This window comes from Cololabis saira, chromosome 13, assembly GCF_033807715.1.
Source record: "Cololabis saira isolate AMF1-May2022 chromosome 13, fColSai1.1, whole genome shotgun sequence".
Taxonomy (NCBI): Eukaryota; Metazoa; Chordata; class Actinopteri; order Beloniformes; family Belonidae; genus Cololabis; species Cololabis saira.
In genome coordinates this window covers 28,370,283-28,384,271 of record NC_084599.1, presented here as the reverse complement: position 1 = coordinate 28,384,271, position 13,989 = coordinate 28,370,283, and the positions used below count along the sequence as shown (strand labels likewise).

The 13,989-nt window shown below is 39.9% G+C and overlaps 1 protein-coding gene across 1 annotated transcript in view; it reads left to right on the top strand.

Annotated features, from left to right (window-relative positions):
• The window catches only part of kdm4b (lysine (K)-specific demethylase 4B), a 53,663-nt gene that overhangs the window by 18,144 nt on the left and 21,530 nt on the right, over nt 1-13,989 (top strand). The window contains exons 6-8 of the mRNA XM_061738520.1: nt 1,622-1,671; nt 8,051-8,154; nt 9,447-9,584. Coding sequence (XP_061594504.1) covers nt 1,622-1,671; nt 8,051-8,154; nt 9,447-9,584 — 292 coding nt within the window. The remainder of the gene's footprint in view (nt 1-1,621; nt 1,672-8,050; nt 8,155-9,446; nt 9,585-13,989) is intronic.

Here is a 13,989-nt window from a genome sequence, read left to right as displayed (position 1 = left end):
CGGGTACCAGTTGAAAGATTGTAAATCTTTTCTTCCAATAGAAAATCAGTGATGCAGAGGAGGTTATGTGGTTTAGTGGATCAAGGCACAGTGTGAAAAGTTAAATGAGGCGGAGTGATGCCTATGTAGAGACGAAGCCTGAGTCTTTTATGTAGTTATATTGGCACTACTGAGAATACCTGTTGGGCACGTTCAGTGTGTGGTTGATAATGAAAAACCATAACCCAAGGTCAGGTTAGATTTTGGAATAAATGCAAAATTTCCAGTTATCTCCGAAGGATAATTGGATCTGCCAGCAAGTCACAAGTTATTACTTTTTATTGTCTTTGTCCTCTGGCTGCAGAACAAATTACTACTGTGATCACAAAGCCTGATATGTTTTGTCTTATTCATTAGCAATTATGCATGTAAAGAAATGATAGTGGAAAAAGCAGACGCATGTGAAACTTACTTTTTAAGCTACAACTCTTCAGATGGCAACTTAAATGCACCAGATGTCCCTTCATGTTTCACTTCCTTATCTCATAATGACACAAAGGACTTTTTAAATCACAAGTCACTGATGGCAGGATGGTTAGATGTTCACGGACGTGTCCTAAATCCTTGGAGGCTGTGAAGGTCTGAGCTTTTGTCTACAGGTGGCAGTGTGGCGCCGTGATTTGAAGCTCTAGCAGAAATGGTCTTTTTACTTTTTCATTCTGCTTCTCTCTTGTTGTTGCTTTTCAGCATCTCTCCTTCTTTCCTCCTTTCTTCTTATGAATTTTGTTTGCTTCAAGCACTCATGTGGGTCAGCAATAAAGTAGATGTACTTTGCTTTTTTTCAAGCAAAGTTCAATCCCAGAGGTTTCTGAAGATTTTCACAGCCAAGAAGAAATGATTGCAATAATGAAGAGTCTTTATTGTTTTCACTGATGAACAGATTAGAGTTGAGCTCGCCAACTGTCTCCTGCTCCATTTTACGAATCAACATGCTCTGTAAATGTAGCATCTGAAATTTAGGGTGCAGTTTCATAATTTACGGCTCCCTCCACCTTTTTAATACCAGCATAAAAGCATTCATAAATAATAACAGCAACCTCTGCGGCACAGAAGCGTGACAACAGGGTAACTATTTTAGCTTAGTCACACGCTGGAAGCAGATGGAAGAAACGCATCAAATCACGGTAACCGCACAGAGCGAGGTTGTTTAATGTTGTTTTTCCTTTTCTTTCTTAGAGATTGTTCTCCTTTTAAAAATAAACCTTTTTACAAGGAGAATAGTGTAGCTCAAAGCAACATGAACATACTTCATACAGCATTCTCTCAGTTATTGGTAAAAATGTGGGTCCTGATAATGACCACGAGTGAAGGTGAAGTTTCTGGGACGGATTGTGAACAGAGATTTTCATTTCTTAAAACAGTTGGTGCTTAGGGCTGAGAAATAAGCCCACAGGCATTTTTCCTTTTCTTGCCTATATATGTGTGTTTATTTTAGCATAATTAACACTATCACATTTTTTATACTGTGAATAATTAAGACCCATTCTCCTATAACTTGATTTTGATTTGCTTTGTCGCACTTGGCTTTCCATCTTTCTTGGTAATATTCCAAACTGAACACCTCCCCCTCCTTTATCTGCAGGTACACTATCCCACCTGAGCATGGCAAGAGGCTGGAGAGGCTGGCACAAGGTGAGCACCTCCTCTCTATTAAAACGCATTTCATGTTTAGTGAACACGTACACAGGTTTTTCTGCCCTCCTTTTTCCCAATAGTGAGCAGTTATTGAACGAGGATGTGCTTCAAACCATTCAAACCTTCAGACCATTATTTCCTGCTCATGTAAAACAGTCCCAACATATATGACCACAGAGCAAAAGCATTTCTGCTGTTCCTCAGCTGTACCATTTACCTAAACACTGCATGGAGATCAAGGTTAAGAATTATTTACCCCCGTGTTCCCTTGGGTAGCTAGTGTGAGCTACCCTCACAAAAACATGCACCAGTCCTTGGCTATACATGCCCCCTCTGGCCAACCGGGGCGCCAGATGGGGTGGGAGGGATCTGGCCGGAATAACGTGATCCTTCCACACGCTACGTCCGTCCAGAGAATCCTCACCCTGCCTGGTGAAAAGAAGCGGCCTGTAAACTCCTCAGGTCAAGGAGGAAACCTGAGCTCAGTGTAGGACCTCCCAGGGTTGGTAGAGGATGGCAATGCACAGGACTGTCACTTAGGTAGGAGCACTGGGTGATATAATGGGGAAAAAATTGGGATAAAAAATTTTTTTTTTTAAAGGAATTATTTACTACACATAGGGCCCGATTTACTAAGATCCTAAGAGTAATAACTTGGGTGTGCACTGAAAAAGTTTGCGTGTGCTGTTATTGTGTGTTTTGCGGGTGATCAACTAAGATTGCGTGCGCAATTGATAACAGGTGCAAACCTCAGTATTTAAATGAGGTGTTGCGCGTCTTACGGTTTGCGGCGCAAACTTTGCGCCATGGAGAGTGGATGGAAAGCAGGATATAGTTGCAAGCGCAAAATGAAATTTGACGAGTTGGAGTTATAGAGATTTTGTGGAAGAGGCAAATTGTTGTGCCGTATTCAGCACCCCTGCCGTGAAAAGCACCCCCTCGTATATTCAATGATAAGTAGACCAAGAAAAAAAACAACACACTGACACTTTAATATATTTATATATACACACTCACACAAACACATACTTAGGAGTTTATATTATATATATTTACAAATATTATGGAAGACAACACAGTAAGCAGGCTATTAATTAATGACATAATTTACCCGATTTTTTTTTTTTTTTTTTTTTATCCGAATCCATGAGCGCATTTAAACATGAATCATTAACACAAAACTGGACGCTAAACAGAACATGGACAACAGAACATGAACAGAACACGGAATGAGAATATCATTTTTGTCAGACGAGGGGGTGCTTTTCACGGCAGGGGTGCTGAATACGGCACGACACCGGGGTATGAGAACTGCAGAACAAGTATAGGCGCACAATGAGAAACACTTTTTTCTCCATGAAAACACGTGATTTATTTATTATCACAAATAAAAAAATGAATGTGCCTCCTGTGGCAACCTTTTGCTGAATAATACTCGATTTAACATTCAAATAAAATATTTCTCCTTTTGCATGTGGAGATTAGCACCTTCCTTTCGAACGTATTAAATACAGACGCAATCACAATCCACGCAAAAACTTTCAGGCTTGGTAAATCTCATTGCGCGTGGTAAATGGACCAATTTGCATCTTTCCCTCCCAGTATTTAGCTATTCCTGGTGGGTACGCCCCATATTGATTATTCATCAGGGCAAAAGTACTAAATGGATTGCGTGTGCTATTTTGCGCATTTGAGAGACGCAGTCCTCTTTGCACGCTGTTAGTAGATCAGCTGGCACTTTGGTTTGCGGGTGCTGTCAAGTTTGCACACGTTTTTACACACGCAAACCTTTAATAAATCGGGCCCATAATCGGCAGCGTTTCTGCAGTTTTTCATCAGAAAAGCACAGAGTGTAGTGGATACTGCACCATGCTTGTCATCATGTTTTACGCGTGTTCCACTTTCTAACAATACTTGAAGCATCAACAACATCTTTGCCACTTGACTGTGCTGATGCAGAATTTGAGAACACGCAACTCAAAGTTGTACATGTTTGGAGTCATTGATACAGAATGGATGAGGAGGGTTGAAAATGATGAATTTGAGAGGGATTGAAATTAAGCCAGCAACATCAACTGTCTGTATTTTGTTTCTTTTTCTTTAGGAATGAAATGGGTAAAAATGATGAATGTTAGTGATGCTCAGGAGACAGCCTTGGACGTAGATGCCTGCTAAACTGGCTTGAGGCATGTTGTGCTCGAAAGCGTTACATATCTTTACAAGACAAAACCAAGCTAATTTTGAACCAGTCTTGGAAAGAGCTTTACAGTCTTCACAGTAATAGACGCTGAGCTTTTCTATGTGAAAACTAGAAACATCTGGGGCAGATAAATAAGATGTAGTGAGGCCATTCTGTCCGTCTTCCTGCATCGCAACATATCTCATGTTATCCCCCACCTTCCTTTTGAAGTACTTGTGTTCTCCTCTTCTGTAAATGGTGTTGAGTATCTGCATGATACTCAGAGTGAGACAGAAGATGAGTGGGAGTTGCTTAATCCAAAGTATATAACTGAAAACTCAGAATTGAACGCTGGTGCACAGCCTCTGCCTTGTGCCTTCTTATTTTATACTTTAAAGAGCTGGGATATTCAAGACGGTAGTTGAAGTGTGATGAGTAAGTATCCATTTAAAAAAAACAAAACAACGTGTTGCAGGTAATAAATACACGATCTACACTGCAATTCTTCATAATACGAGCTCTTTTAACATTAAATATTCAGCTCTGTCCACGTATATCTGCAGTACATCACGGATATCTAAGCTTGCGTCATGAACTATGTATAAAGATGGTGTTCATGTCATTGATCTATTTTTATCCCGTTTGAATCCTTTTGATTCATTTTCTAATTGATTAAAAATTGAATTATCGGATTGTTGAATGCTTCCTCTATTTCTGTCGTAAAAAATATTTTAATCACTAGAAGGGATATTCGCCTTCTTCAAAAATAAATTAAATTTCTTCATAATGAAATGGAAAGAAGATGATTACAAAGTGAGGAATACCTGGGAAATGAGTGTTTTTAATTAAGTGGACAGGATGTGATTATAAGTTTACTACAGGCTTTAGATGAAAATATTTTTTTTGTAGTGTGTGCATGCTGTAATAAACAAATTGTTGCTGTGATTTGGTACATTCAATACTGAGTTTATAGATTTGATCAAATTAAATGCCAACGACTTGAAACCTGGATTGTTTGTAGACACTTTTATAGCTCTTTCAGTCCCTCCGTTCCCTTTCCTTATCAAAGCAGCTGGTAGTTGGATGGAAGCGGCGGCCGTGTTTAACAGACACCCACTGACCTATCAACGGCGTCGTTGGCGCGCACACAGCCAACTGTTTATGAGTCCTGGAGTGACGGTTATGAGTGTGGAGTGAATGCCAAATGGGCCGGGACAGCGGTCTTATCATGTGGAAATCGCCTGACACCATGGCAGCCATACCTCTTCTGGCGTCCTCATCAACGCATTATTTTACTTTTAGTGTAGGAGGCAGGAACTAAATTCTCCACCTCAAAAGGACAAAAATGAAGCCTTTAAGTTGATATTTTCCTGTGGAGAGCTCAGAGAGAGCCAGCTGCATTTTAATGAGGATTAATACCGAGACTCTGTCGGCACATTATTCACCTTTATCAGCTCCAACAAGCAGGCAGGCAATGAGGGTGTAGAAACCCTCTCTCCCTCCTCCTCTTTGTAGGGTGGAACAGAAGCTGAAACAATGCAGAGAAAAAATGAATGATGAAATAGGTGCTGATCATACTGTCAGTCACATTAAAGTTTAACTGGGTAAAGGCTTAGATGGAGCCCCCCTGCCTTGAAGCAGTGGTGGGTACAGATGATAGAGTGATGAGGAGAAATTCTCTCTTTGATAATGTAGTGTCCATCTGAGGCCCTCCAAGAGCATAAGTGAGCCTTTGTTTTGCAAGTTGGTGCTTTAAAAGTCTCTTGGAGTTCTATTATGATCTCAAAATGTTGCGTGTCTTTTAAAGAATTGTATTTGTTTGTAACTAAGCACTAAATTCTGCAACTGCAGATGTGTTTTTGTTTTGTTTTTTTGGATGCGACCTTGGGGATGTGGCATCAGCAGTTTTAAACCTCATTATTTTGGATTAATTGGACGGAAGTAAACAAATAAAGCTGTTGTTAAAACAGCCAGCCGTTGACTCAGTCAGTGGTGTTGCTTTTAAAATTAATGGCATGTTTAAATAAATAAAGTGGATCATCAAGATCAGCCAAGATTTTCCTCTGTGGTTGCACTCAGGCGTTTCCACATGCGGGAGTTCCGGGTAAGATTTTCCGGGACTGGATCGTTAGAATGGCTCCCTATTAGCAGGAACGGCCCTGCAAGAGTAGCTTTCAGGAACCTTTACGGGGCGAAAAATGTCTCTGTAGCAGGAAAGGTACTCGGGTTGGCCAGCCAATGTACATTTTCCATCTCAGTCGTTACCGTGTGTATGTGTTTTTTAAAAACAAAGAAAACGCAAGTAGGATACATTGTTTACGTGTTTCTTCACTTTATTCTTTTGCTGCAGTCTTCTTTTTTTTTTGTCTTTGGATGCTGCTGGTGGTTTGCGAACATAAAAAATGCGCATTACTGCCACCTAGGGCTGTTCGATTAATCGATTTTAAATCGTAATCGCGATTATGTAATTAGAACGATGTTAAAATGTGAAAATCGTAAAATCGATTTTTCACTTTTTTTTTTTTTTTAATTTTTAATTTTTTTTTTACCTTGTCTGCACACATATTAATGATTGATACCATATTAATGATTGATGGAAATACCTCCCAATACCTGCGACAAGTGCCCCATCGGAGAGGCTCTTTAGTGTAGGAGGGGGCGTTGGAACATGCCACCGGTAGACCGGCTCGTGTTCCTTGCAAAAAACTTGCAAATGTGAATAGCAAATGTAATGACTGACATTACACACCTCTACCTCCTTCATGGGTTGCATTATTATTTAGCATGCAAAGACCCAGTTTAGTTTAATTAGAAAATGTTTTGTTTTATTTAATTGGAAATATAACTTACTGTATGTTTGCAAGTGCTGATTTGCTGATTTTTTTTTTTTTTCAGAGATAAAACTTTATATTTTATTATATTTTTTAAAACTTTTTTTCAACTTATTTTACAGAGTTTTGCACTTTATTCATTCATTTTTGGTTTAATAAGAGCAAAGTTTGCACTTAAAGCCCAATGGGGCAAATGTTCAATAAAAAAACAGCATATTTGAAATCATTTCTTTGCCTTTTGTCAATTCACAAAATAATCGTAATCGGATTTTGAGAGAAAAAAATCGAGATTTTATTTTTGGGCAAAATCGAACAGCCCTACTGCCACCTTGTGGTCAACTGCGTTGCTTGTTCAGTCAACAGATCATGTGTGACGCTACAGTGTAATGGAGACACGCTGGCCGAAGGGGCTGAGGAGGGTGTCGGCCTTGCTAGAGGTTCCTGTCTGGCGGATTTACTCTCCCCTCCTCCTTTTGTAACGCCACCCAGTTTTAGTTTTTGCACTCTGTAGTATTCTTTTGTGCTAAATTGAAGTCCATCAGATTTCCCCTGAAACACAACCTGGAGGTACACAATTAGTGCATTTAAATGCATTACGGTAACGTGATTATCCTTCACTCGAGGCGGTAAATTAATTTATTTCCATGTCGAGGGGAAACCGGATTTCCTTTTCCAGGTTATAGGATTAACAGTAATGTGATAAACGCAGCTGTATTTCAGCTGAAGAAAGCTGCTCAATTTGCAGTGTCTAAACACTTTCAACATATGTAAGGGCTGCATGGGAATCTGAACACAGATCAGCTGGTAATCATATTTAATCAAGTTAAAAAAAATATATTTTGATAAAGGTCTTTGGTTTTTAATGTGTTCAAATGAATCTATTTAGAAAAGGTTAGTCATCTGAGATTGTTTTGCTTGATTTGTGAAAATGCAGCTCTAGAGGATTTTCAGATTTTTGTTTAAGAAAACTAAGTATTTTGGGATCAGGGATTGATTATTCTCTCATTACCTGCAGTATGTTGCTTAACAGGGTTTCAAATAATTATCACTTTTCTTTTTCCTTAACATTTGAATACCACAGGCCGTATTGTTGAGTTCCATTTGTAAGACTATCTGTATTTGTGTTAAAGTTCAGCTTTTACTTTGAAAACTTTCCCCTTCCAACATGCAAGGTACAATCAGTGCAGGTATCTGCATAACTTAGAATACATATTATTCAGTCTATCTTGTCTATGTCATTGGTTGGTATGTGTGTTGTGGTTTTCATTGTGCAGACGCAATATAATCCAAGTTTCTCACCTTCAGTCTATCTTCTAGTCTTCTGTGAAATTCTTTCAACCCCTGTACGCACTTTGATCCTCTGCAGGCTTTTTCCCGGGCAGCTGCCAAGGGTGTGACGCCTTCCTTCGCCACAAGATGACGCTGATATCTCCATCCATCCTGAAGAAATACAGTATTCCCTTTGACAGAGTGAGTGGCAACATATCCATGCCTACATGATGGGCGATAGTGGTTGTTTTAATCAACATAAGTTTATGGGTAACTCGAATCTTCTTTGGTTTTTTTCAGCCAATGCTGAATCACAGACACAAAGGTTGCGTTTAGTGGAGTCATTTTAAAATGCATTGTTGCGGCGCCACTCATTCATTTTCATTCAGTTTCACCCTGATAGTAATCAATAATGGCTGTGATAAGTAGGATTACTTAAAAGTTTGAGATGCCTTGTATATGAAAGAGGAAGTGAAGTTGTGTTATTTTACCCGCTGCTCTCTCTGTGTGGTTTCCATAAATTGCAGGAGAAGTGGGCTTGTTCGGATGACTGAGTATTGATGCGTAGACCAGTAAAGATTGTCTCTTTCTGTCTGTCACTGAAAATTAATTGGCATCTTTTCACCTTTCTTTTGTGCCGTTCGGCTTGTAGCAGAAGCCTCCACTGTGCAAGAAAATTAATGGAAAATTGAAGGGGGGTGAGAGGGGAAAAAAAAAAAAAATACAGACAGAAGAGGCATCCAAAGCTCCCCAAAGCCAGACCCCCCACCCATCTTATCTCATCCCTCCCCCCTCAGGATATCATTATCACAGCGAACATGTTACGTGCTACACACCTACAGTGACTTTCCTGATTTATGTATAAAAATAAAACAGTCTTCTGTTCTTGGCACAGCGAAGGGGGTGCGTTTGATATCTGAACCACTGCTTTTAGTTGAGGAAGTTTATCTCCCGCTTTCAGCCCCCATCCCTCTCTCCCATCACGCTCGTTTCCTCGTTTGGCTTGATGTGCCTCTTGATTGCAGGAATCCAGGCTTCACAAAGAAGCCGAGATCCACAGGCACGTATATAATGCTTAGGCTTTGGGGCGACATGCTAAAAAGGAATGTGCCTAACTTGCCCTCCTATTCTTAAACATCCTCATAATAATACTCTGCTCATGGGAAGACGCTCAACACTGGGAGCAGCAGTCGAGTTGGGTTGAAGTCAGAAAAAAGTTTAAAGAAAAGTTTATTCTGAGGAGCCAGACTCTCTTTATTCTTAAACTTTGGTGGCAGTTATTTTTTTTTTTGGGAGACTCGTGGGTAGTAAGAAGGTTTAAACATTTTTAATAATAAAAAAGTGAGTTGTAGCTGTAAGAAATGCAGTACATGGATGAGACACACTTCTTTTTTTTTTTGTATTAGTAATTTCAATACTTGGACTTTAAATAGGAATGCCAAGAATTTATAAGACTTTTTTTTAACTCTTCTGTTTCTTTCCTCTATGCACAGATAACTCAGAATGAAGGAGAGTTTATGGTGACTTTTCCTTATGGCTACCACGCCGGCTTCAACCACGGCTTCAACTGCGCAGAGTCTACTAACTTTGCCACGCTGCGCTGGGTGGACTACGGCAAGAACGCTACCCTGGTAAGATGAAACGACCCGCTGAGATCTGAGACCTCTGCAATGTATCACAAACTTAAGGGTTGTGCTTATTATTAAGAGTAAAGTTAATTGTTGAGAGGTCTTGGTCTAGGCTGTTCTTGCAGCCCCTTCTTTAAGAAACTGAAAGTTGAAAATGGATTGGAAAAAGTGTAGGTGCTCATTTGAAATTCAGTGCAGCCAAAACCACGGATGAAATAGTGACAAGTGATTGGGATGGGGGCAAAAACCTGAATATGTAATTCCTTTAAATAACGATAGCATACATCAGTGAACTAATACTGTTAGCAGCATGAATGAACTTCAGGCGAGGCATGAAATGTGTAAGTGGAACAAAAACGCCTAAATCTCGATCAGCACCAGAACTCTTCAGACAAATGGAGAGTTCACATTAAATTTGCTACCCTACTCTGGCTATTTGCGTCTCTTAAGGGATAAAGTAATAGATCATATCAAAATGTAAAAGCAGCATCGAGCTCTCTGTTCCACGCCATCTGTTACTGATGCGTCTTTGTACCGACGCAACCGACCCTTTTCCCTGTAGGCTGTTGAGTGTGAAATTGACAGGGCGTGGGTTAGTTGTGGAAGGGAGCCCAACTACAGTGTCCTCATGAAAGCCCAGTCTCTCTCTTTTTCTATGTCTTCTACTCTGTCTATCCTCCTCCTTTTTCCCTTTATGTCGCCTCTTCTTCGGGCTTTCTCACATCTCAGATTTATGTGGTACCTGTGCGGCTCTCTTTCTTTTTACACTGTCGATTTGGCCATCATACTTTACCTGTGTGGCCGTTTGTGAGTTAAGAACCAGTATACCAAGCTCCACTGCTCAAAGAAGCATCTCTGTACTCTTTGTGTCAGTTTGATGTAGAGGAGTGGTCCATTCTGCACCACTGACGTGAGCCCCGAACTCGGTGAACAACAATACTTCTGTCTAGCAGTAACTCCTTCTGAGTGCTGGTGTTGTCACCAGGGATTTCCTAATATTAGTTATATAATATTACAAAAGGGGTTTTGAAATTTTTTTTACTTTTGTCATGTTGTACAGTCATCAAGTTGATTTAAAACTTTTTTTAGTCTTAAAAATGCTCTGAAAACTGAAATTGCCTCAGTTAAATCCACATTTGAAATATTCAAACACGTATTTAGCGCTCGGCCCTTAAGGACAATTGTACTGCACCTTTTTTGTTAGTGATTTTGTTCGGTCTCAGTCTCTTGTACTAAATATAGAGTTCTATACCGCTCGCTCATATCAGCCGCTTGTTCAGCAGTAATTAAGTCTCATTTTCCTTCAGCCTCCCAACTGCCCGATCTTTCTCCGTCTGTCTTTAGCTCAAGCAGCCATCCGTTAACTCGTTTGGCCGTCTCTCCTCCCTTTCTCGCCCTCCGCCTACCGTGCCCTATTCTGTCAGCAGCAAACAGGACAATGAACGATGGGGTTCGGTATCAAATTTGTCACCGTTTTGAGGCTGCCAGCGCACCACATAGAGGAGGTTGGCTTGACCGTGCTTTGCGGCCGGGTTCCATTAAATACGGGGTCCTCAACTGCTGACCCATCTGTCTGACTTACTAAGCGAACGCACAGCTGCAGCCAAACGGGCCCTTTGTCAGCACTTTTGTCTGCTGTGTATGAATGTCATTCTTTTAAGACATTGCGGTTTTAACCTTCTCTTAAACCCTTCTGGCTTTGCGGATTCTACATATAAAGCAGACATTTTAACATCGAGGCTTTTCGATAATTGTGTTAAACTGGATTTGTTTCCTTTTTAGGTTTTAAATAAAAAGATGGGAACTTGCTGAAAGTATTTAAAAGTGTTGATACATGCAGTTGCATTGAGTAACACATTGTATAAGTGAAGGTTTGGATCAAATTTGGTAGAAAGAAAATGAACCTTGAGCCTCAGAAGTGAACGTGGTAAAAAGCATCCTTCATGTTGTTGTGTTTGTGCCCGCCGCACCATTTCACCACCGAGTGTAGCCATTTGGTCTTCTGAGTCCGCTGCATTTTCATTGAAAGCCTCTTTGTTGATACGGTGCTCAGTTGCTGTTCGGTACGGCTCCTCCAGGACTCCAGTGTGATAATTTTTTTATTTTTTATTTTATTTTGTCTGGGAGAGGAGTGAAAATCATCCTCCCACTTCCCAAACTAGAGCAGACAATTTTTATCGTTTCAAAAACTGCAGATCACACGCTCCACATTTTTGGATTAGTTGCGCTCACTTTCTTTGTGTTGGCGAGAGCAGATAGGCTGAGATTGCACAACAAGGTTTCACAAAAGCCAAGTCCAGTGACTTTAGGAGACACATTTGACATGCTTGACACACGTGATCAAATCGACGGCCTGTGATTTTTATTCGTAGTGTCAGTGTAGAATGATTGAGTGATGGAGTGATGGTAGGGCTGGGCGATATGGACCAAAAGTCATATCTCGATATTTTCTAGCTAAATGGCGATACTCGATATATATCTCGATATTTTTTCTGTGCCTTAATTGGGGTTTCCCCCAAAGCATTATAGCATAGCATCTCTGTTTGCTTAATTTTTTTCTGAGGCAAACCCTTAAAAAAAAAACAGTCAGTTTTAATACAAAGCCTCGTGCCAAATGTCACACAGGTACCTTTTGTTTACAGAGGTCTGCACAATATCAAAATGTATAAAACAAATGGTCCAAACTGCCTGCATATATAGAATAAAAATGCTTCTTGAATAAAATAAAACAAATATCCCTTTCCTGCATAACAATTAAATTAAAATAGACTGTGCAATTAATACAATGTAGACAGTAACAGGCAGACTTTTCCACTGAGGTTGACAGTTGTGCAAATAACAAAACATTTGTGCAAATCTCAAATAAAACATTCAAGTCAATTTGTCAGAAAATAAGCTATATCAAAATCATGAAAAAAAAAATGTAAAAATTATTTATTTATTTTTTTTAAATCGATATAAACGATATTGTCTCGTACCATATCGTGTTTGAAAATATACCGATATATATTAAAATCTCGATATATCGCCCAGCCCTAGGTGATGGTCACATTTACAGTGCTGGTGGTCAGTCAGGAGGTGTTGGGGGGGGGCTACTAAGGCCTAAAGACCTCTTTGGAGTTAACTTGAGCTTCCATTTAAGCTTTCTCTGGTTAACAAAACAATTCAGCAACATGTTAAAACAGAGTTATCATTTAACAATCAATTTAAGATCAGGAACATTTAGTTTAGTTACCATGGACAAAGTTGTACCAAAACTCACCGTCATGACTCTGCATGCTTATTTATGCAGCTTATAAATTCATATAGAACAGGAAATAGCTGAAATATCACTGACATTTGAACAGAAAGCAGATGCAACGGATACTTGATGGATGCAGCGATACAGCTGCCTGACAGCAGGTACACCAACATGGCCACATGGCTCGCTTTGTTTTGAATTAGCTCGTCTGTTTCAGAATGGTAAAGAGTCATTGCCAAACGGGTCTAAAACAAGAAGAGAGGAAATAAAACTGGGAGTAAAAATTAAAACAATGTAACCATTATTTGTATCTTGTCAGAATTCACTGAAAAAGGGTACGCCAGCAAATCTCCGTCCCCTTTGGTGCAGCAGGTGTTTGCAGCAGTTAACTGTAACTGAATTATGACACGTTTTGGCTTCTTTCGGCCCAAACAGTTCAGTCCTTAAAAGCTATTTATTTGTTATTAAGAGTCCAAGGAGCCATAAAGAGGCCCCAGGTCTGTGGAGCAAACAATTTAGATTCTTTGAGACTCAGCATACTTGTAGCCTCATTGACTTGTAGTCTCAAAGTGACTTTTTTAAAAGATTGTGTACATATTCAAATGTTAATATTCATGTAAAACTTAATTAGAGGAGAAAGTGGAAATGATGACCCCTAAGGGAGGTTGGCAATTTCCATAGCTTCTTAACAATTTTGTGAAAATAATTAGAGCTTTAATACCCTTATAAATCCCACTTAAAGACACGGTGGACCACTGATTGGATAGTGAATAATCACAGGATTTACACCAGAAACTAATAATGGATGAGGCTTATTTTCGCTTCCTCTTCCTCAGAGGGTGACAAAGTTTGCCTCCTCAGTCAACCAGCCACGAACGAAAGCTCGAGTACACGAGTACAGCGCTCTTTCCTTTGCTTCCTGTTGATTGCGCAAAGGTGACATGTTGGAAATTTAGAACACTAAAATCCACCTTCCCCCAACTACCCCTAGAAAGGTGGTCACAGTCAGCAGTACTAAAGCACACACACACACACACACATAGACGCACACACAAGCACACGCATCGTGCTGCAACACCATATTTCAATGTTTCCGTCTGTCAAGTGGTGCCAAGATGAGATGTAGGCTGGATATTGTTTCGCTGTGAAGGTTTGAGTTTTTGTGTT